The sequence below is a fragment of the Dreissena polymorpha genome, chromosome 7, assembly GCF_020536995.1.
Source record: "Dreissena polymorpha isolate Duluth1 chromosome 7, UMN_Dpol_1.0, whole genome shotgun sequence".
Lineage (NCBI taxonomy): Eukaryota > Metazoa > Mollusca > Bivalvia > Myida > Dreissenidae > Dreissena > Dreissena polymorpha.
Genome location: NC_068361.1, coordinates 36,823,314 through 36,848,441, shown reverse-complemented (window position 1 = coordinate 36,848,441; position 25,128 = coordinate 36,823,314). Strand labels below are relative to the sequence as shown.

The window sequence follows — 25,128 nt, the reverse complement described above, 5'->3', positions numbered from 1 at the left end:
TTTGCAAATATTTTCTAACTAATGCAGTCAAATATACATGCATAAGCGTTGTCCTGGTTGAAGTTGTTTAGTATTGCAACATTATTGCATGTAGATCCGAACGATGATTGGTATAAACATTTGTTGCATAAACGGTCAATGGATGTTTCGTTTACAAGTATTGAAAAAACCTAACGTTTCAACATCGAAATTGTCTACCAAATACTATAAAAATAAATGCGGCAACACGTTTTTATATTAAATATAAACGGGTCATCCTGTATGTGTATAACGTATTTCCAAATGCGCGAAAAGTCAATGAGCGAAACCTAACACTAATATTCCGATTTAAATACACGTGAAAACAGAAAACATGCAAACAAAACAGTGATTTAAATCATTGTTGCAACAAAACAAAACGTGAAGACAAACCAAACTGTGCAATCTGTTACATTGCTATAAACAAAACAGAAAAGAAGAACACTGAAATTATGTTTCAATGCTGTACACAAAAATATAAAACTTAAATAAATAGTACATTGAGGTCATTCGTCAAATGGTCAACCCCAATGTGAAAAAAGCAATATATAGCATTTCCATCAATGACGCGTCTCGCAAACAGAATACCGCTCAACAGCTCAAAGTAATAAGGTCAAAACAAGAAGGACATACAATTATAACGTCAAGGTCATAATATAAAGGTCACTGACCTGTTCTCTTCGCCTTCCAGCAGTTTCCTGTAGCAGGCGATCTCCAGCTCGAGGTCAAGGTTGTGGCTCTTCATGCCCTCAAGATCGTGCATGACCTCAGCAAGGTCAGCCTCGAGCGCCTGGAGTTGCATACGCAGGGTATCCTTATCCTCCTCGCACTGGCGGCACTCGTCGTCCAACCTGTTCTGGAGGTCCTCCAACTCCTTGCGCAGACGATCGTTCTGAAATATGATGTTAAATAAACGTAAAACGTTCTGAAATATAATTGCAACAGATAAAAATATTTCTCATTTAACCTATATTGAGAAGGAACAAGCGACCCTTTCTAATTTACCACGCGTTGTGTTGAAAATGAGTTCCACCTGAAACTTTTTTCTCGTAAATGTGAGGTAACCGCTTGACAGTTTAATCGCTACGCACCTCTACAGTTCGTTACCGATCTTATATAAAGGAAGTAACCGTCACTAATATAAAAGGTAAGTTAATGCTTCGTGGATTTTGAACGTTTCGAAATTTCTTCTGAAGTTCGCTAGTGTTACAATAAAGGTAAGTTCATTGCTGCCTATATATACGGGAGGTAAGCGTTTCTTATATATGGAAGGGTGGCCGATGCGAGGAGTTTGAACGATATTTATCTCCCCTAGATTATCTTCTTATATCATATAAGAGAGGTAATCGCTGCTTCGTGCATATAGAGAATGTCACCGTTGCAAGGAGTTACCTCCTTTTGTAGTTTGCTATCGTTTACATAAACAGGAATAAACTGCTTTAAATATATAAGGGAGTTAACCGCACGCATCCGTTTACATGGGAAGTAACCGCACGTTACGTTTACATACCTCCCTCTGCAGATCGGCCATCCTGCCCTTGTTGTCGCCGAGCTGCGACTTGAGGGTCTTGTTCTCGGTCTTCGTGATGCTGGAGTCAGTGTTGTCTCGTCTGAACGCGTTCTCCATGCTGGAAATCTACACAATACAATCGTCTCATTAGATTGTTGTAATCCAGTAACTCAAACAATAATGACATCAAATTGACCATGGGAACTTTCCAACAGCCCGGAGAATACAACCTTTGCATGAATTATGTTAATCATACTCCAACATCATAGAGCATAAGTGAAATTTCCACCAGCCGACTTTTTACATAACGCCCCGTTGGTGCAAAAAGGTACCATGTGCCTTCAAATTTCAATGTCTAACGGCACTTTTTTTGCTTTAACTGATTTTATTTTGTTTCATAGTAATACCGGACATTTGATTAGTATGAAAACTTAAGAGTCAGTCTCGATTAGCTTATTGATGCAATTCAACCACGATATAACTCTTTGGTAAGCCAATTAAAGACGTTTCATCTAAAAAGGTAAAAAATACTTAGTATACCAGATTTGAAAACACACACAACAACATTGATTGTCATATGGAATTAAATGTGGACATAACAATGCCAAATTAAAGCATTACTTCAGTAGCGATTTGCCTTAGGGCGTCGGTGAGCATGATCCATAACCTCTTCTTGCAGCCTCGGTGCTGTTGGTCATGGTCACTTATGAATTTATTAAGTTAAGTTATTTTTTAGGACCTAGGTGATTATGGAGCCCATGTACGTTCCATCGCTTTTCTCGATGCCCTTGGTCATGTTAATTTTCGACTGACTTAAGTTGAGCTGTGTCTTAGGACCTATGTGACCATGGGCCCCACGTACTTACCCTCTCCTGGCAGCGTCTCTCGGTGCTTTCAGTCATCTTGGCCAGCTGGTCATTGTACTCGGCCTGGATGGCCTGGATGCAGTCCTTGAACTCGCTCTTCCACATCTTCTGGATGTCCGGCTGCACGGACTTGAAGTTGGTCAACAGGCTCCTCAGCTCCTCGATTTCCTGAAAGGTTTCAGTACAAACAAATGCTAACTAGTGGAAATATTAAACCTTAAAACGTTTTTTATTGTCATATTTGTTTAACTTTGATTATGTTATATTTTATGATTCCCTGTCTTGGCCATATTTCTTTTTTATGTATGTTCCTGGCCAAAGGCGAAATGCCAATTAATTATAAAATGAAAATAAATTGAAATGTGAGCTTAACGCTCTCTTTTTTTGAGGCCTTTAGTGGTCGATGATTGGCTAAAAATCAAAATTATGTATACCCTAAGAGATCTACAAACAAACAAAATATTTTTAAGATTTCAATACTCGGATACATAATAAAACATTGGTGCCAACACTGCTGAATGTAAAGTAGCGATGGGTATGTATGTATGTACTTCAGAATTGGGGTCGCCGCGGCGCAGTTTATATGATATCCACCTAGTGGCTGGGATGTCATGGGTTCGATCCCCACTGTGGTGGCTTTCTTTAGATCTTCAAAAAGACACCAAGTACTGGTCCTACCCAGGGAACAAACTCGAGAGAATTTCAAGTTGCCTTGTGATTTCGATGCAATCGAGCTAAAACACATAGATTTAAACTTACAGCATTGAGTGTATCTTGAGTGAACTGCAACTCCTCGGCAAGAGCGTCGCGCTCGTTCTCGGCGTTAATTTGCTTGGTAACAGCGGCTTCGAAGTCCTGCAATGAAAGAAATAAAAAGATTTGTACAAGAGACGGACAAATGGTTAAAATGATTAACCCCGAAACATTGGCAAATATTAGTTTTATAAATTGAAAATGTATACTGTTATTTGCATTCGTTTTATGTGTATTATGCTGTATGTGTAGTCGCTAATTTCCAGAGTTCAACAAAGCTAGTAAGAATTCTTTTCCACTGATGTAAAGTTCACATTGGTTTATAATTGAAAAGTCGTATTTGCTTTGCTGTTTGTTTCCTTTTTAACCGTTGTATAGTTGACCTTGAACTATAATAGAATAGTCGTATTTGCTTTTGCTTTATGTTTCATTATATATTCTGTTGTTTTTTGCGTTCAATTATCCAGAGCATGTTTGCAGCTAACAACTTTTCTTTCATTCAAACACACCTGTCGCACGCACGTACATAATTGATTAGTCTTATTTGCCTTTATTTTATTTTGCCTTTACATTCTGCTGAGTTCTTGTTTGGAGTTTCCAAATCCCAGAGGACTTTGTGCTGTTAACGCACCAAACATTTCACTTACATTTATCATCATCCTACTCACCTCTCTAATGCTAACATTGTCATCCCTAAGTCTCAGTTTCTCCTGTTTTATTGTTTCATTCTTCTTGCCCATGGCGTCACTATCACATTAACACTATCATCATCCCACTCACATTTCTATAACTCCCATCATCCCACTCACCTCTCTAATCCTATCATTGTCCTCCCTAAGACGCAGGTTGTCCTGTTTCAGCATGTCGTTCTCCCTGCCCATCGCGTCCTAGTTGGTTGCGCAGCGTGGCCAGTTCTCCCTCCAGGTCACCGATCAGCTGGTTCAGCTTCTGCACCTGACCTTGCAGCTCGTCCTTGTGCTTCTTCAGCATGTTGATCCTGAAAGTGCATGACATCGTTTATGCTACTGTAAAATCATTATTATTCGTGGGAAATTTATTTTCGTTGATTTTCTGGTTTTAACTATCCACAAACTTAAAACAAGCCCATCGGAAAATGACCGACGCATATTTTTTTCAAAAATCAATAAATAAGACGTGTTCTTTATTTAAAAAAAAACAACACGAAATTTCATGCCAATGTATATAAATGATTTAACAGTATTCATTTTAATCATCAAACAACTCTTGAAAGTGCATTAAATCGTATAGTTATTTATGATCTCCTTGTCAACTAACTCATCCTGAACGTGCATTAAATCATTTTGTGATGCATCATTTACTTGTCAGCAAAATGATCCTCAAAGTCAATGACTTCGTGTTTTATTTATTGACTTGACAGCAAACTGATCATGTAACTGCATGGCATCGTTTTGTAATTTATTACTTAATTGTGAGCAAAAGGACTCTAACTACTGTGGATTTCAAACTAAGGGGAATCACCCGGATATTGAAATACACTTGCTTAAGAGTTGCCTTTCCTTAGAATAATTTTATTTGATTTTTTTTTGTGCAAGGATTCGTCCTTGATCAAATGTTGCAATATCGACGACCTGGCAGAGGCATGCCTAAGGTGAAAGCTGCGCTTAATTAGTTCTTTTCACGAGGGCATATTACGAAACAGCTGTACTGGGTATTAATGTTCGATCTTTTGATCTTGTTATATGCATCACGGGATAGTTGATCCGAAATTATGACGAATCGATACACGTGTGCGTTGTGTACATGCAATCTGATGTTGTACATGAATGTATGTTTGTCATGTATGTGAGCGTAGAGATCAGTGAAATACGTTATCGAATAAAAAGACCCTGGTTACATTATCAAGAATGTTTAGCCGGTTGTCTGCAATCTTACGGTTGACTTGTTAACCTTAATTGATTAACGTATATTTCTATATTTAATCGTTAATTTAAAAGTTTTTGGAATAATAAAACAATACAAATGAACGCAAACTGTTTTCAAATCCGTCTTGTCAAGGACAATGGCTTTAATGACATGTTATAACGTTATGCTTTTATAGTGCATGTAGGAGTAGCACCTTCCACAAGCCTAACTTTAACAAATGTTTTTAAGGTTAAATGACCTTTTTAATTATAATTTGTTTGTTAATTACACGGCATGTACAATATATCTTATCTGATACAGTCATGTAAATACACGTATTTTGCCTTCACTCTAATCAACGGTAACATGCACGTATTGGATAAATCTCCAACCACACAAACACGGTAACGTTAAGTGAATCTGTGTGAAATCTATTGATGAATATAGCCTCAGGAAAATAAATCACCGCACAGTTGTTGATTTAGTGTACGTATGATTGTGCATAAACGTGGCTTAAAATATATGCAAGCCAGAGAATGATTTACACAACATGTTGCTTTCGGAAACATACATGATATTGTATGTTCATTTTTTTGGTTCGAATTTGACATATTAAGCAGATAAAAAAAGTCCACATAAATATTTGTTATACCAACGTAGAGAATAAGAACCGTATATTTTGTGTTACGAGTTTTTACGACATGTTGTGGATATAATAACATGAATCTGTGATAAAAGGACGCGTTACAAAGCAAGGACTATTTTATTACGCGCACTAACACGACTGTTTACGGAAATAAATGCGCAATAAAATCTCATTATGTGTGGTCTGAATTAATTCACACATTGACACGCATGGTCACGGTGACAAACGTAATAAGGCGCATACATTCACGACATGTAATTGAATAAGATATTTATATGAAAAGTTTCTTGTGCTAAAAATTGAACATTTTACAAACTTAGTCATGAAACATACCACACCAAAACGAGCTTACACAAAAACTGAAAACTAAGATTTACAAATTTAAACCAAGTGTTTTGAGAATTATGTAAAGTAGCTGAGATAAGATGTTTCTTTACGAATATAATACTACTTATTTATTCAGAAGGCAAATGCCCTCGTGGAAACGTAATAAATGCGAGGATTGAACCGGAAATAACGAGTGTTTGCTTAATAAACCTGATTATTTACATAGTGTACAAGAAGATTTACTACGCGTGTACTACTGCCATTTTAGGTGCATACAATCTGTATTTCTAATTATGTCTGTAAAAAACGTTATTTTAGACCCCGTAAAGCATGTGATTTGTTAATGAAGAAGACCGACTTAGGTTAAGCGTTCTTAATTTCATTAGTGAAATTCCTTTGCTCGCGTGCATGCTGAGGCTAAATGAGTTATCTGAAAACGCCAAACATTGAGGGAAAGTGTAGTGTAGACCCATAAGAGCATTCAAGGGTAAACATAAAAGTCCTGTAAGATAATCGAAGAAGGCGGGGATCCGACTTAACAATAGGTCCATATATACAGCTTGATTTATCAGAACTGTATTTTAAAAGGCAAAGGCAGCTTTTCACAACCGGTGAGTGCAGTAAAGTATATGTCAACGTGCGTGACTTTGGGTTATCTAAAAGTGTGGGCGTTATGCATAACAATATGAAGATGTAAAGTATAAGAAAGACATGTTCTTAAACATGCTTCATTATGTAAGTGAACGTCATTTTCTAAATTTGTTGAAAGCAATTTCGCATATGTTACTGCGTGTTGTTGGGTAAGGGTTGCATCTTAAGGGGCGATTTTAAAAGCAAAGATGATTCAACCGTGAGGCATAATACTACGTTGGAATCAGGTCTTGTATTTGTATTTGGATAAATGAAGACGTTGTCAACGTTATGTACTGGACAGTAACCTGTTTAAAAAACATGCCTTACGATTTCGTGCAAGATTGTGTACGCGAGCTATGTTAGTAAACTTTGTATATACGTCGAATAATTGATGCAGACCATATACTATATCGTAATTGAATCCAAGCCATGCTATTATTTTTTATTACAGCTAGTGCAGCCAATATTGTGTGCAACACAGATTCACGTTGTTAATTTATTCAAGGACACAGGGTTTCCTATTAGCTATACGAATGCTTCAGTGGCATTACGCTCAAATGTGATAAGACAATTTTATCCGACGCGAAGATTTAAAGATAATGTGTGCTAAAGATAATCGAGACGGCGAGATCACTATCACATGAATGCTTTGCCATGTAACCGATACTCCGCAATGGGTTTTAACAGGTCTGTTCAGAAAGGCAAAATGACAATTGACCATAACATTATCATAAAGGTCAAGAGAATGTAGACATTATATTTAGACAAGAAACAACACCCCAAGAGTTAGAAACGTATTTAAAATATGCTTTCATTTACAATTGATATTCTGTGCGTGACATACTTTGTCCGGAGCACAACTGTCAAGTTCAATGTGACATTTCAATTTCAAATATATGTAATTCAATCTCAGTACGTGTCCATTAGCGTGACTTTGTTTAGCATGGATATATAATCAAAGAACAAAGCATATAAAGCATAAGTTGTTTAATAAGACTTAATCGCACGACAAAAGTCAAGGTCATAATTTAAGGTCAAAGTTCAAATGGCAGTCTACATCATTATTATATTTTTCACATAACTTTGAAGAAGTTATAAGCATACTATGACGGAGTGGCAAACGAAAAACAGGTTCTTTGGTCGAAGGTCATTGTCACAACTCAAGATCAGTTATTAAAAATGACACACTGTCCTGTTTCTACCTGAAACAAGATATCATTTGCGGAGGTATGTTGTCATAGCCGCTCTTGTTCCTTAATATTATCATAAAGTTAGTGTATTCCAAACATGGTTGTTTTCAAACTTAAACATTTCATGAGGGTCTTTAAACAAGTGTCCTTTTTAAATAAACATGTTTTCAGCAAAATCGTACTCCTTGGTTTTGTTTTTTAATATGAGCGTCATCCGCTACAACAAGTAGTGTATCTGTGTTCATGAGAGATTGGTTTACACCACTCAAGTGACGTTAAAAGACGTCAAATATTTAACGCTTGAATTGGTTAACGCATTTGATCGAGTATAATGTTTTACCAAAATGCGACGTAACATTCGTTACGCAAAATGTTTTGCCGTCGCAAAGAATGCATTTAGATGTTCTTATTCGTCAGCCGAAAAAATAGAACGTTTATCATGTCCTTATTGTTTGGAGACGAAGCATTCCTATGTCAAAAATGCCAAAAACGCAAACTAACGCACCATTCGTCTCTTTTTAAATTTGTGACATGTTGTTTGTTTGTGTAGAAAAAAAAGGTTGCCCTCTCACATGAACTACAAGATGTGAAATTCTTTAAAATTTGATATGTATCGACAATTTATGTCACATTTTATATGAATGCACAATACAACTACATTTATCATTTTTAACGGTTTTTATAATGCTTTCTTGCCGAAATGTACACTGCTTGTTTTCTGTTTGAGTGCTCTTAAAAATTGCAAAAAAAGGTTTGTGCTTTTATTTATGAAGTGGCATTATTTTCGAAGCTTTAGAACTTATTTTCATCGATAAATTTGATGTTTACTTTAAATCGTATAGTAAGAGAGAAAAGTATAATACTTATACCAGAATGCGGTAATTTATTAATGGCCAGGAGCCAATTGCGAAACAGTATAATACATTCCACGTACAATATACATAGCACATATGCTCTGTTAAAAGGGGGTTTAATGCAAGTGCGAAAGGTGTCGTCCCAGATTAGCCTGTGCAGTCCGCACAGGCTAATCTGGGACGACACTTTCCGCTTTTATGATATTTTGCGTTTCAAAAATAGGCTCTTTTTAGCAAACATCCAGTGTAAGCGAAGAGTGTCGTCCCTGATAAACCTGTGCGGACTGCACAGGCTAATCTGGGACGACACTTTACGCACAAGTGTAACTGTTAAGATGTGTAAACTCGTGATATCTGCGTAGGTGTTATTTAAGACTTTCTTTAATTGACCATAAAAAAACACTCGATAAGCATTTTGGTCAATGATATATAACGTCACTGTATACATAGACTTTATAACAGTTGGTATTTATTACTCGACCCCAATAAATCTGCTTTGATATTATACACAAGTGTTTCATCTTTTTATAGCAACCCTTAAAGTTGTGTCTCAAAAGAATATTCAGTTTCTAAATAACGTCGATCAAAATGTATTCAACCCCTTTGTAAAGTGTATGAAGGTGTAAGTATACGCATTAGATTTCTATTAGTAGTTTATTTACAGTGTCGTCCGATATAATGCATCACAAGTTGAATATTGTTTTGCAATAAATGTAGGAATACAGCGATTGTCTACCCGATTGGGAAAAGTACCGATACCAGACCAATGAGAAAATTGTTAACGAAAAACCCAGAAATTGGAAAAATTCGCGTCGTGAAGTCTTCATATTGGGAAATTGGTGTATTTGATTTTTTTGCTCCCAAATACTTTAAAATTGATAACTAAATGGTGTCAAGTTGTCAATATTATATTTACTTAGGTACAAGCCATTGAGCTGCATAGAGAAACTAATTAAGTGCTGCATTTTAGTGATATTTTTTTCCCCTTTAATTGTGATTTTTTTTTACAGCAATTGGGAAATTAGTAGTTTTTTCCTAATTGGGAACGTGGCGTTTTCCGGTACTTTATAAAGAAGGAAAAAAATCGCTGGAATGATAATTTTAGCCCTCTAAAGCTAAGGTAAATACGTCGGTTTGTGGGCTATACTAGGCATTTTTTTAAATTAATCGTTCAGAGAAGCTTGTATATATTTTGACGCATGTTCTTAAAAGTTGTGAAGTCACTTAAATAAACATACAAGTAAAATAACCGGACATTTATGCTTTTTTTGTTTGACACTGATATGGCTTTTACAAAATAGGCGCATTATTTGCATTTTCGCACATCATAACTTGTATTGTCAAGAAACATAGCACAGATTTGATAACTTAACTTAAAGAAATACCCAAATATATACGACACTTAATAAGAACGGTTCTTTTCGCTAGTGTAGTGACTTTTAGCTAGTGTAGTGTCTTTTCGCTAGTGTGGTGTTTGTTTGCTAGTGTAGTGTCTTTTCGCTAGTGTAGTGTCTTTTCGCTAGTGTAGTGTCTTTTCGTTAGTGTAGTGTACTGTGTTGCAACAACGTGTTCGCAAATATTTCAAGCGTAGCTATGTAATCAAACATTGTCACAGCGTACCAACTGACACGACCTGATACAAGTGAAGAACCTCTGCAAACATACTGGAAAATGTTTAATAAAGCACTGTAAATGAAAAGTAAATATTGTTCTGAAAGATTGTATAGCCTCAAGAGATACTCAACAATTTTGAATGCTCAGACATGTTTTCTTAAAAGATTACGTTGTTCGATATAAGGTCTGGCCGAATGCACTTAAAGCTTCTTCCCCTGTACAACTGTAAAAAACTACTGATATTGGCGAATTGTAGAAAGAAGACAATTATATACAACGTCTGTGCTGTAGTTGTTTGGTTACGCTGGTAATTTGATTGCATTTTTAGGATAGTTTGTTTGTTAAGGGTTTAGTCATATGTTAATACACTGACTTCAAATAGAAAATACACAGAAACGTCAACCCTGTTTATTCCCCGTCACTCCGCATGTTAAGAGAATGGTCTATAGAAGCCAACGCTGTTGAAACCGAACAACATCATGTAGGTTACGATACCGAAATTTCGGACACACTATGGACGAGTGGTCACTACCTGTTTGAAAAATAAACATGGTTGTTATGTAACTGAATTAGATGCTAATTTGTTAAAATGTTTGTGATAAAGACATAAGACGCTGTTACGCCATTTTCACACAAAACCATTGTTATTTTAGAGACGCTCATTTCAAAACTGACGTTTTTATTGCGTAAGAGATACACGTTATAATTCGCGCGGAACAATTATATGAACGTAAATCTTTACATTGTAGAGCTTGACAAAGACTTGCGCATTAAACAGACTAGACTTTACGCAAAAATGAAACGTATGTTAAGACGGATTTACTGTCGTAATACGACCAAAGTGCCATTTATTTCAAAAGCGACGTATCAAAAAGTCGTCAGATGTATAAAGGCCGCGTTCAATGAATGATTGAGCGCAATTTAATACGGTGTATATAAAAGACCGCTCAAGTAGCGAAGGGGGACTTTAAGCAGGATTATCTATTTAAAATTGAACATGTGATCGGTGTTTGAAAGGAGTGTGAAGAATAAGTAGACTTACATATTCTAAACGTGCGCCGTCTTGTTATTGTCAAAAATATGATTTGAATTGGAAAAAGTTTACGTTTCGGTTAATCGATATTTATAGTGCTAAAATACGTCGAATGTTAATCGATGTGTGCTTTTTCCCATGCATTCACACATGCTATTAAATATTTTAAAAAAACTAACTGAAATCTTCAACGGCGTATCTTTGACAAACTGATTAAATGCATCAGTCAGCAAAATATTTAATTAACAAAAATTAAATTAAATTGAGAGCCAATCAATTAATCAATATAGGTATATATTAATTGATCATTGCGTTCATACGATACGAACACGCATAAGTGGCAAATATTGAAACTAGAGTTCACACAGAAGTACTAATGTTGCATCAAATAATCGAGATATAAAAGCCATGCACATACTAATACTAATAATAAGTTCAAATATCCACAACGCTACCCAGTTTAACCCTTTGCATGCTAGGAAATTTGTCGTCTGCTAAAATATTGTATGCTGAATTTCTAAAATTAGCATTTTCTTTGATTTTTTTTCAAAGAATACTATCAGAAAAGCAAACTGGTTTGGATCCTGATGAGACGCCACATTCTGTGGCGTCTAATCTGGATCCAAACTGTTTGCAAAGACTTCAAAATTCGGTTCCAGCACTGAAAGAGTTAATGCCACAAAACTTTGTAAAGTACAACGTTCGATATAAACAACTATGTTTAATAACTAGTTGTTTAATAACTATGTGCACTGTTCGAACATTCTGAACAATTAAGTTGGTCAATGCTTACAAGTTCTAATAGCATTCATGTTGAGAATGGAAAGTACAAGTATGTCACGGGAAATGTTCGACAACTTTGCACACTATACATATTACATCAGAAGCATATTTTCTTGTCACTGCACTTGTACGAAGCATTTCTGCTAAGTAATCATTAAATAAATACTGTATAACTATTAATATTTCTTTGAAAAACGAGAACTTGTAGTTCATGCCCAAGTGGGCCTTAAACAAAAACACATCATCAACAATACCATATATGGACTTACGTTTATGTCTAGGAATACTTTAACTCTCTGTGATCATTTGATCAATACTTTAAAACAATATACAGTTTTATGTTAAAACAGGGAAGCCATATATCCGTTTATATGCCCCATTAACCCATTTATGCCTAGCGTCTAGAAAAAGGCCTTGGCAAACAGCGTAGACCCAGATGAGACGCCGCATGATGCGGCGTCTCATCAGGGTCTGCGCTGTATGCGTAAAGGAATTTCTGTAAGAAATATTCTAAATATAGAAATAAGTATACTAGACATCCCTAATTATGGAAATAAATTGATCCAATTTAGAATGATAAGAGAGTCCACTAGGCATAAATGGGTAAAAAAAAGTACAGCAACCATATGAGCCGCGCTCTGGGAAAACGGGGCTTAATGCATGGGCGTAAAGTATCGTCCATGATTAGCCTGTGCAGTCGGCTTATGCTTATCAGGGACAACACATTTCACCTGAACTTGATTTTCGCAAAGAAGAGACTTCTGTAAAATATAAAATCCATAAAATCGGAAAGTGTCGTCCCTAAATAGCCTGCGCGCACTGTGCACAAGCTAATCTGGGACGACATTTAACGCACGTGCATTTAGTCCCGTTTTCTATGCTCGCGGCTCATTTAAACCAATCTACAGTATTTTTTTGAAACTGGGAAACTATATTTCCGTAGACATGCCCAATAAAAAAAGAACAAACATATAGGCCGCGTTCTGTGAACAGGGGGCTCAATGCATGTGCGTAAAGTGTCGTCCAAGATAAGCTTGTGCTGTCCGCAATAAATAATCAGGGACGACACTTACCGCCGAAAATTGATTTTCGCTATGAAGAGACTTCCATCAAACGAAAAAAACAACAACATAAAAGCGGAAAGTGTCGTCCCTGATAAGCCTGTGTGGGATTTTCCTGCTAATATGGGACGACACTTTACACTTATATTTTTGCCTCGTTTTCAAGTGGCTTGGCTTATTCTTTATAACAATCCTGTCGAAGCAGAAAGTGTCGTCCCTGACAACGCTATAATGGGACGACACTACGCAAATGCACTATTGACTTACTCTTGCTGCTGGGAGTCCACCTTGTCTTCCAGCTTGAGAATCTTGGCCTGGAGCGGCGCAATCTCCTTGGAGAGGGTGTCGATGGTCGCGCGCGCCTCCTTCAGCTCCTCCTCGTATTCCTCCTTCACTCTATCTTGAGTGTAGCCCTTCATCTTGCGGAGGCGGTCAATCTCCTCCGTCATCGCCTTGTTGCACGCTTCCATGTACTTGACCTTGTCGATGTAGTTGGCGAGCTTGGAGTTCAGGTCGCCCAAATCTCGTTTTTCCTTCCCGCGCGTGTTCATGACGGTCGCTACGGACTCCTTGCTGACCTTACCGGCCTCGCCGACGGGCCGGTTCGGCGCGGCGTACGTCGACGTGACGACGTTGCGCCGAATGGTCATCGAGGATCCAAGGTTGCCGCCCAAGGACATGCGCACGCCGGGCGCCGTCTTCTGCACAATCACTGAGCCGGGCCCCATCGACTGGCGCTTCCGGGTAGAAAATTCGGAGGATTCTGATGTCATGTTTGTTTACCTATGCTTTAACTTCTGAAAGTAGAAAACGCAACCGTGTAAATATGTTGGCAAAACTAGCATTTTCCCCAATGTTTGTATAATTTTTGTCAATAATTGAGTATATAATTGAGCGAGTGAATGTTTAAATGGGTTGAGTGTGTCAAATAGGACGTGAATGACAAAGTAAAGCTTAGACATACATTTGTAATGTGTAACAGGTCAGTCTATTTATCATCCAAGTATGGCTTCACGTTAAAACCCAATGTATCATAATGTTCACCAATTTTCTTGTCACGTCTGTGCAAGACACACATGTTAGACAGTTCGGACACATTAAGACGTATCAATAATGCGTAATGGATTAAATAAGAACTGGAACATTATAACAGCGCATACTCCAGTAATGTACGAGAGAGAGCGACTTGGGATATACATGAATTATTCAGCTACTTGTCTACATTCTATATCTATTTATGCCTCGTCAGCATTCTGTTACATCTAAGTACATCTAATAATGTAACGATTTTCTCTGACGCCCCGGACGAGATCGATTGTCTGCGGCCTCGATTCTACATCGCGGAAAGCAGACGTGAACTGCGACTGCCGTCTGCTGCATTCGAATAGATGAACAGCATATGATATTCGATTCGCGCCAATGATGTGTCGACATTTCTGCCTTAAGCTCGAAAAGATACATCGAGTTTAGTCTTCAGAATATTAGATGCATCGTTTATTAATTGCATCAGTTTTATTGAATTTTTTTTTCGAAACAGACGTAATGTAATCGTCAGCTGCAATAGTTTACTGCGTACAACTCTTATTAGGACATTAAAATGGAATACTGGAATGGCTTTGAAATAAAGTATATTTAAGTCCGTCTGTCTTTCCGTGCACATATAACTCCGCATGTATTCTTCTACACCTATGGCCATATGATTAATATGTCCTAATATATTAGAATAGAAATGTCTTTATTTTTGAAACCACACTCTTACTGTTGCAATATAATTGGCCTCTACAAAGTTTTGTTTGACCATGCCACTGTGGACAAAACTGGTCACACGCTTGGGGTCAACCTTTTGTTGTTCTTCATATTAAGGCATGAAGCGTCATGGGGGATGTTATTTTCCGTCATTGTAATGTGACAAGATCTAATTTGGATAGGTTTCCGTGTTTTTAGACAAGAGGCTTGTCTGAAAACACGAAGCAGGTCACGTCATATGCTCTGTTTAAGTTAACCCATTTATGCCTAGCGTCTAGAAAAAAGGCCTTGGCATACAGCGTTGACCCAGATGAGACGCCGCATCATGCGGCGTCTCATCAGGGTCTGCGCTGTTTGCTTAAAGGAATTATGTAAGAAATATTCTAAATATAGAAATAAATATACTAGACATCCCTAATATTGGAAATAAATTGATTCAATTTAGAAGGATGGGAGAGTCCACTGGGCATAAATGGGTTAAGTGTCATCTGCAACATAACATGTTAGGCGTATGTATTTGTTTGTATGCACATTGCATGCAGCTCGCGTGATTTTGGAAAGTGAACAGCTCCAAAAAGGTCGAAATTGCGGGTTTGGCCTATTCAGCATCCCCAGGATAATTTGCTGGGGTATAATTTTATTGTCTGCACCGGCTCTGGCCGGTAATTAGGGTCTCCAGCAACCGTTGTAAGTATAGACTGTTTATTTCATATGGATTTTCTAGCGATGTAATTTATCGTCTGGACAAACAGATCCCGGAATGTCTGGAAGTGAATTTCTTTACGAACAGAAAAACATGCAAATGCACTGCAGAGTGACACAGAAAGCTTGTTTTTTGAAGTTTGGACGGGTTAAATTGAAATTAAAAACTCAATTTGAGTGGAAAAGCTATACGCTATGTATTTGCTTCCTGGAGCATTATATTAGTCATGAACACGTTTGTAGAGTCATGTCTTTAATTTAATGTCAGGAAATATAACGAAAAGTGTAAAGCTACTTGAGTCGGTGTCTTTTGCCTAAAACAAGGATTAGTCAAATGAGACGCGTTCTGAGAAAAAGGGACTAAATGTATTGCGTAAAGTGTCATCCCAAATTAGCCTGTGCAATCCGCACAGGCTTATCAGAACGACGCTTTCTGCTTATATGTTATGTTTCGTTTAGAGGAAGTCTCTTCTACACGAAAATCCAATTTAGGCAGAAAGTGTCGTCCCTGATTAGCCTGTGCGGACTGCACATGCTAATCTGAACGACACTTTACGCATATGCATTATGCCCAGTTTTCTCAGAACGCGACTCAAATGACTGTAAATATACTCTTCTCATACAATTTCTATAGTTGTATCATATCTGTATGTTTAAAGTGGGTATAACACACTGAAATCTGTCGACGATATAATGTGTCTTTCGCCCTGGTGTAACTTTGCAATTGCTAAGGTTCATGAGCATTACAACTAACACATGTAACTATACTTGGTTTGATCGTTTAAAAGAGAGACGTTCAGGGCGAGCCGACGTTACCGTGACAGTACGTTGAGTGTATAATATGATTAAAACCACTCTTTTGCATAGAGACAAGTCATTTTTATCTCGTTTTTGTTATGGATAAATGACAACGTGCATAATGTGATATTATGGATGTGTTATATTTAGAAGAGCACTGAATAATTACTTATTTCTATCAACACATCGTTAAGAATAATAAATGAAAGAAAAAAACTATTTCATTAAAGGAATTTGTATTAAACATCTTAAACATTGATTTTTTACTTAATACAATGCATGAATAATTGTACGTTTTTTTAATAGAGAAAGTGACATAACATTACCATACAAATATTCGAAAATATTAATTACATAAAAAAACATTTCGTTCAGGCGTTATTATTTTAATTGAACGTAATCTGTGGTTTAAACTGTTTCATTCCTATGTAAACATGAACAAACCACCCAAATACAGCTGTGTCAATAGGTTCAGTTAGCTGTTTTGAATTCCCTATACACTTTAAAATAGCACATTGTTACGCCGAGGTTCTCTTTACAACGAATGTGTAAGCTTACAATCCAATCAACAATATTTGAGCCGTGCTCTGTGAAAAAGGGGGTTTAATGAATGTGTGTAAAGTGTCGTCCCAGATTAGCATGTGCAATCCGCACAGGCTAATCAAGGACAACACTTTCTGCTTTTATGATATTTTTCGTTATAAGAATGTCTCTTCTTAGCAAACATCCAGTTAAGGCGGAAAATGACGTCCCTGATTAGCATTTGCGGACTGTGGGACGAAACTTAACGTGCATGCATTTAACCCCCTTTTCGCCGAGCACGACCCATTTATATTTTACTATTGATAAACCAGGCCGTATTATTGGTGGCCTTGGCCTTAAAGGAAGGCGGCATTAAGTTAACAATTCACGTGGATAAAAAGGCTCGGGTTTCACATAGTCAAAAGCACGTTCTTAACAAGGCTTATCTATGCAACCATTTAACTTTGGCTGATTTTGAATTAATCAAGTACCAGTTTCTTGCATACACAACACCGTGACAAATTAAGCATTAACTGTTAGCTTTCAAGTCATATTTGAATTCATCGAAATATTCATTATACATTCATTATAAGCAAGAACCATAAACAAGGTAATTATTGCCCGAACTGACTCATGCGTAATGATGTACATAACATTAGCCATATTTTAACTGTGTTTAAGCTAATATTGCATGCAATAGAAAAAAATTATGTCCTTTTAAATGTATTTTTGAGGTTATGAAACCGTTGTTAAAACAATCAATGCAAAATAAAGCAACTGAACATAATCACCACGTAATCCAAATGAATAGTCGAGAACATTTCTATATTTCTTATTATTGATATACCATTGGCCCTATTTAGAAACGCCGGAGTTCATAGGATTATAACCTTGTGTTTTCATATCGATTACTAATATAGTTATTCACAAATGTAGGCAACGTCTCGTGCTATAATGTCGACATGGTGTAATTTAGAAATAAATTCTCAGATCTACATGTATGATATATAGTTATGTTTATATGATGTAGGTATTTCCCCCAATGATTTAAAACATTCTTCGTTATACTGTAATGCAGTAAATGCAAACAATACAATCATTTATATATAACAATGTGCAAACTTCATCATCAATCGAGACCTCATACATCACTTTTGGGATTAAAATATCTCACCTTAAATAAGTTACTTTACTTCGACAATGTCCGACCTCCACTCACAAATCAATGTACAGTGTACCGGTTTAAATAAATACTCCTCAATAAATATCACCCCTGAACAATTCGGATACAATTGTCTCCCTTTGACGTAAAACCTTCAAATTCATGCGGTCAAAACCTTGAAAAAAACACTAATCGGCTGTTTTTTCTTACCTATAATGTCACTCATTGATAAACGCGAACTGCCTATTTTCCGTGTGGTTAAATTTCAAACCTTTGACAGTGCATAACTTTCTTATAGGCTCGATAGATATTTAACGCGGACACAATGGTTCGATTGTTAATACATATCAATCGAAGAGTACTTACTCTAAGGTTTATTTGACTTTCATAACGAGTTCTATACAATTGATGGTCTGTTATTAAAGTTTTTATGACAGCGTGTTAATTCCGCTTTCAATACCTTTACACTAGAGCACATCAAATACGTGCTTATGTTGATTTTGTCATTTATTACGTGTAATTTACCAAACGTATGAAATTTCTTACTGATACCGGTATTCGACAGAGAAAAATAAATTGTCGCATGCACATTTTAAAATTGATTTACCACTTTCTAAGATTCAATCACATCTAAAACGTGTATATTTAATTATAACATTTGGTCAATATAAAAATCTGAAATGAAATATTGACGTTTTATGTGACTAACCCATTACGCCCTATCGCCCAATCTCAATACACGATTTAATACATAAATGACCTGTAAATGACATACCGGACCTATGGAATATAAAATATTGCTTTATGCTTTTCGCCGCTTTTTATGATATCGATTTTAAGAAGGTATGTGTTGGATGTCATTTATATGGTGAACTGTCAAGGATAATCACTTAATTGGTGTTTGTGAAGTCATTAATTTAACATGCCAACCCAGATTCTGATGGAAAAATTGCTGATCTAAGCATTTAATGTTTGAAAAATACGTCCTTCGTATATTGGTGGCTTGGTGCCCAAAATAAGTTCCTACGTTTCTACAACGACGCTTGGTTACTTGCTATCTATCATTTTTTCTATCGGATCGAAAGATTACAGGGTGGGCCAAATTAATGAGTGCCGATACAAAAACGCAAGGTTTGTTTAAGCCCTTGATGTATTTGTATGCAAACAAGTTTTTCAGTAAATTGAATTTAAATTGGGTAAGGCGATAAGAGATGTAACAAAAACGTTAAGAAAATTATAAAGTATTTTATGAAAAACATGTAGAACTCTTCCCTATTAAATTTTTTTACTTCTTATTTCGTTGCTCTTAATTTGTTGCTTAGTCACACAATGCTTATGTCCGTCATACTGATTATACCACTAAATTAATTATGTACGTAAGATTGTATAAATGAATGTATCCGCACGACATATCGATTCACGCTTGTCTCAAATAAAGGCATTTCCGACGAAAATAAAATCAATCTACCAAGCTATGAAGTCAAAAAGGCTAATGCCCATTTGACATGTAAATGTATGCTACTAAATTAACAAATTCATTTTCAATACATACTAACGAAATAAAATAATTATAACGTCCGTATTTTTAGATACGTTACACTTAGAAATAAGCTCTGCAACGTAAGCACGTGAAATCCAAAAAAGATGTTTATCACAATATAATTCAGTGTCTATATTTCGTTGTAATAAAATGAGATAAAAATTTACCTTATAAAAATAAGGATATCCGATTTCGGATAGTATTTCCAAAATGAAGTATTTAATTCCGACAAAGTAAATGAAACGCCGTCAGTCTAGCTGCAGGTACTGCAGTTGTCACAAACGCGGAGGACTTTTAGCACCGCACGAGGCAAGAACTCCCGACCAGAAGATCGTCTGCTGCAAAAGTGAACTCGTGTTTTTACCGTTAAAGGTAAAACGCTCCCTGTGCAGTTTACCGTATCGAAATAGCAATGCGATTGGCTGGGAGCTCGATCGGTTAATATAGGATCGCTTGCTTAATACCAAAACCGGTTTAACATGTTTGTGCAGAGGCTAAAAATGAGTTAGTGTACTGATTTATGTGTTTTGGTAGCTTCGTGCAAGACCCCATGCATTAAAGTGAATATTGAAGTTTAAACGATTTTTAATTATAAAGGTATGAAGTTATCTTTTCGAAAATGAAAGGGAATGTATACAGGTTAATTGTACATATAAAATCCTAATGGTATCATATGAGGATTGTAAAAAAAAACATCAACACGTCCACTTCTTTAGGACATTGAAAATATAATTTCTAATAACAAAAAATCCTCATCTGTCTTCGATAAAATATCTACCGCATGCTTAAACGGATCTGGCGTCCAATTAAACTTATTTACTTTAATAACTTTTAATAAAGAAAGCCGTTCAAACATGGCATTTGTTTACTCAGTAAATACGCGTGAACAAATATCGGCTTAAATGCAGAGAATTCGGATTTCTCCTCAGGTGGGCAAACACGTTGCAGCTGCTATAGTAAACACCTCTTGAAGTTCTTGTACTCATATTTGTGCTACTTCAGTAGTATGGTTATTATTATTGCGATGAAATTGATGACGAAGACGACGACGACGAATATTATGATGCCGCTGCTGCTGATGATGACGATGATTATGACGATGACGACGATAATGAAAATCATAATGATGTTGATGAAAAAGAGGATGATGATGATGATGATGATGATGATGATGATGATGATGATGATGCTGATGATGATGATAATGATGATGATAATGATGATGATGATGATGATGATGATGATGATGATGATGATGATGATGATGATGATGATGATCTTTTAAACTAGAATGCGATAAAGTATGCAATGCCTACCGCTCGATAATGACAACATAGTTTGTAAACACTATCAACGTTGTTTATCTTAAAAGCTAACGAACTATAGAAATGTTTTAATAGTCTGTCATAATACTGTTAAGGGGATGCGTTTAGATGGTTTGATTAGAGTTTGGTGGTAGATATTTTGCGTTAAAGGGGCCTTTTCACAGATTTTGGCATTTTGTTAACTTATTCATTAAATGCTTTATATTGATAAATGCAAACATTGGATCGTAAAAGCTCCAGTAAAAAATCAAGAAACAAATTAAAAAAAGGAAAAGAACATTGCCCGGAGCAGGTTTCGAACCAGTGACCCCTGGAGTCCTGCCAGAGTCCTGAAGTAAAAACGCTCTAGCCTACTGAGCTATTCCGCCGAGTACACAATTTTGACGTATTTTATACCTTATATAAGCAATCTTCGTAGTTTCACAAAATTTAACGACAAAAACAGAACTCTCCAAATTATTCAATCGTTTCGCGTTGCAACGCTTTATAATTTTTAGGTTTTAAAATCGTCAAAAGATGCATATAATGGCTATATTAGAGCATGGTTAATGTTCAGTATTACTGTTTCCTCACAAATATCATAACTAAAACGAAAACTTACGAATCTGAAACAACTTTTTTCAATTTTGTCAATTTACCAAAGCGTGAAAAGATCCCTTTAAATGTATTTTGAAATGTTTGAAATGTAAATGAACATGTGCCCGCGGGCAATGACTTAATTCAAGTGATAAAATGATACATATACAGTCAATTTATCTTCGAATGTTTTAATGGTTTGTATTTTATGCAAATGCGAGAAACGAAATGTTTAGATATAACATTTGTATGAAGACTGTGTGAAGGCTACTGTGTTAAAATTAAAGAAAGATTTATTTGTATGCCACAAATCCGTCAGAACATGTTTCTACTAAATTTGTTTAAACAAGTTTTGTTTTCCCTCAAATTTGACTCTATTGTCTAAAACCTTTATTGCGACTTTGTCCATAATCTAAAAAAAGAGACAAAGAATATCCTATAATTCCTAATCCGGATTAATTTATAATTGCAATGGGAAAGGAAATGCCAATACTGAAAAAACTCTAACAATGTTGTAACACCAGAACACCATTAAAGCGGAGAATGCAGTAATTACTGACGATTATAACATGACCGCGCGAGTTTGCATATACACTTCAACACCGTTATTTCGAAGTCGTCGGGACCATTAAAAAAACTTCGAATTAACGATAATTCGAAATAAACATTTGACAGACGACTTATTTGATTCTGTAATAATAAAACGTGGAATTCGCATGGTTCGGTTACACGCTACTATTAATAATTTGTTTACTTAAAAACGTAAACTAGTCAGATGGCAATAGATTTCTTCTTGTAACAAACGAAGGAATAAAACGATTCTTGTTCTTCTTTTTAGGTTTTCTCTAGGTACAGAACATATTAAATATAATGAATATGCACTTATTATCAGAACATATAAAATATAACGAATAGCACAAATTATCAGACCATATTAAATATAACGAATAGCACAAATTGTCATACATGTAAATACAGATGAATACATTTTCGGAAATGTATTAACATTTTTTGAAAATAAGACGCGATGTCTCTCTGAACACTGAACTTAGCAGCACAAAACTGGACGCGTGTAACATATTTCTCCAATGTGTCAAGGACATTGAAGCACTCACTTCCGCCCGTGTTTGCTCGTAGAAGGTAGAGTTTATATAAGATGAATTTCATTGGACATTTACTCGGACCTAACGTGACACGTTTATTTGTTACAAAAGAATGCAAAACGACATAAATAGTAATTATCGGCTTTTGACGACATTATAAAATTAACGTCTACGCGCAGACGACAAAGGAGTAATTATCAGCTTTTGACGCGCCACGCCCAGACGACAAAGGTGTGAAATTTTGCTTATCGTTTTGCAGCTTTGACTTCGGATTAAAGATTGATGATTAGGTGCGAATTATATTGTCGGGACCGACAGAATCACTTCGAATTAACGATTTGTTCGGTTTAACGAAGTTCGGAATAACAATGAAATTTTACATTAAACAAAGAAGAACCAAATTCGGGACCGGAAAAATACTTCGAAATAACGGTGACTTCGGATTATCGGTGTTCGAAATAACGGTGTTGAAGTGTAACTGAAATGTCTGCACCTCGTATCTCCTGGGGCGAGCCATCTTATGCGCCATTGAGCCAGGCACCACCTGGGTGCTGGGTCGACATTTCTATGTGTTTATGTTACCGACATACGATGTTTCGAACACTTAACGTAATAATTTAAACCTATTTTATTTTCTCTTTGTGTGCAATTGCATAACGGAAACAATACTTTTTTTATACCACGCTGATACCGATAGCTAAGTAGCGGGTCCGCTGTAAAACTTTGAAGGACGGTTTCGCACATAATGTATGAAGTACTATGTTTTGCACAATTTAAATTTCTTTGACATATTTGAAAATGGATATCTCCATTATAATCGCCTCACAATTATTCACATGGTCTGTGAATTTTGTCAGCGAAATGTGCAACTTGCCATGTGTAATCACATTTTTATGCGATCCTAATGCCTACTTCTTTTAAACCGCATTTGCACATTTGGGATGAGACATATACAATCATAAAATTCGCTTGTTTACCATTAAAAAAACATTTTAAAATATGATCCCATAGATTCCCTTCCTCCGTTAACCATGACTCACATTTCGCATAATACTTTTTATCGAGACGCACCAGGCGATCAAGCGTGCGCCATTTAAGACAAACCCTATGATAACTCAAGCTTCGATGTTCGCGCACTCCAAACTAACGAGTCTGAATTCTGGGGCGATGACGATACGTAATACGCTACGAATACACTTGGCGATGGCGATACGTGATACGATCCGAATACACTTTGCGATGGCGATACGTGATGCAATCCGAATACACTTTGCGATGGCGATACGTGATGCAATCCGAATACACTTTGCGATGGCGATACGTGATGCAATCCGAATACACTTGGAGATGGCGATACGTGATACAATCCGAATACACTTGGCGATGGCGATACGTGATGCAATCCGAATACACTTGGAGATGGCGATACGTGATGCAATCCGAATACACTTGGAGATGGCGATACGTGATGCAATCCGAATACACTTGGAGATGGCGATACGTGATACAATCCGAATACACTTGGCGATGGCGATACGTGATGCAATTCGAATACACTTGGAGATGGCGATACGTGATGCAATCCGAATACACTTGGCGATGGCGATACGTGATGCAATCCGAATACACTTGGCGATGGCGATACGTGATACAATCCGAATACACTTGACAAAAACACCGGTCCTCACCCCGACGGTCTTCCGTTGTCGCGGACTTTGATGGCCAATAAATATGCAACAAATGTTATTCACCTTCCTTAAATTTCACTATGATTGCAATGGGAAAAGGCTCTTAATGACTGTCCTACGGTAATGCAATTGTTGAACAGTCCACAGTGTTCATGTTTCACGGGGTGTTTATAAATCACTTAGAGACAATTTTAATTTGGGTAGCGAGTACGACTAGCATTTAAAAGGTACATTTGATTCAGTTCTTTGTTTTTAACAAGTTAAAGTGTGTTTAAACATATTAGATATATTTTCATTTGGATACGTGCACACAAATTTAAAACTTTAAAAAATATAAATACCACGCAGCCTCGAGAATGGACTTGGAGTTTGGTCATGATAATGATCGTGTCCCGATTGCATCACCATAATAATAACAAAACGAATTCAAACAAGAAAACTATACTTGTTTCGATGGTGAAACAACATTATATCTGATACATCAAAGTTCAACAGTCCAATACTCCCCTATTGACAAAAATAAAGAATGAAAATAGTGTGGTCAACTTGGAAGGTCTTACATTCTTTTGTTAAATTGCCTAGGGTACTTAACTAATCAACGAGCCAATACAACCTAATTGAAAGCGAAAAAATGAGTTGTTGAGTCATCAGTTTATAAAATATAACATAATACATGGTCCAATTAACCTGTTAAATTCACCGCCGAGCTTTTGGGCACATTGAATGACTATTTTAACATAGCATTAACGATTGCTATCCCGGTGGCCGTGGGTTCGATTCCCATACGAGCCGAA

The 25,128-nt window shown here is 36.4% G+C and overlaps 2 protein-coding genes across 2 annotated transcripts in view; one reads left to right on the top strand and one right to left on the bottom strand.

The window, feature by feature from the left end:
• Positions 1 to 20,052, bottom strand: part of LOC127839632 (60 kDa neurofilament protein-like) — a 35,655-nt gene extending 15,603 nt beyond the window's left edge. Inside the window, exons 1-8 of the mRNA XM_052368017.1 lie at positions 19,810 to 20,052; positions 13,440 to 13,969; positions 3,989 to 4,144; positions 3,816 to 3,894; positions 3,154 to 3,249; positions 2,395 to 2,562; positions 1,529 to 1,654; positions 690 to 910 (exon numbers count right to left, since the gene is read on the bottom strand). Coding sequence (XP_052223977.1) covers positions 690 to 910; positions 1,529 to 1,654; positions 2,395 to 2,562; positions 3,154 to 3,249; positions 3,816 to 3,894; positions 3,989 to 4,144; positions 13,440 to 13,945 — 1,352 coding nt within the window. The 5' untranslated portion in view covers positions 13,946 to 13,969; positions 19,810 to 20,052. The remainder of the gene's footprint in view (positions 1 to 689; positions 911 to 1,528; positions 1,655 to 2,394; positions 2,563 to 3,153; positions 3,250 to 3,815; positions 3,895 to 3,988; positions 4,145 to 13,439; positions 13,970 to 19,809) is intronic.
• A 3,846-nt stretch (positions 20,053 to 23,898) lies between these two features.
• On the top strand, positions 23,899 to 24,315 carry LOC127839630 (uncharacterized). Its single transcript, XM_052368016.1, has one exon. It carries the CDS (start codon positions 23,899 to 23,901, stop codon positions 24,313 to 24,315), a length of 417 nt encoding a protein of 138 aa, XP_052223976.1.
• The last annotated feature ends 813 nt before the right edge of the window (positions 24,316 to 25,128 follow it).

What these genes read in the sequence shown, in the direction of transcription:
- LOC127839630 (XM_052368016.1), top strand. Translation starts at nt 23,899, where the DNA reads ATGCAATCCGAATACACTTTGCGATGGCGATACGTGATGCAATCCGAA.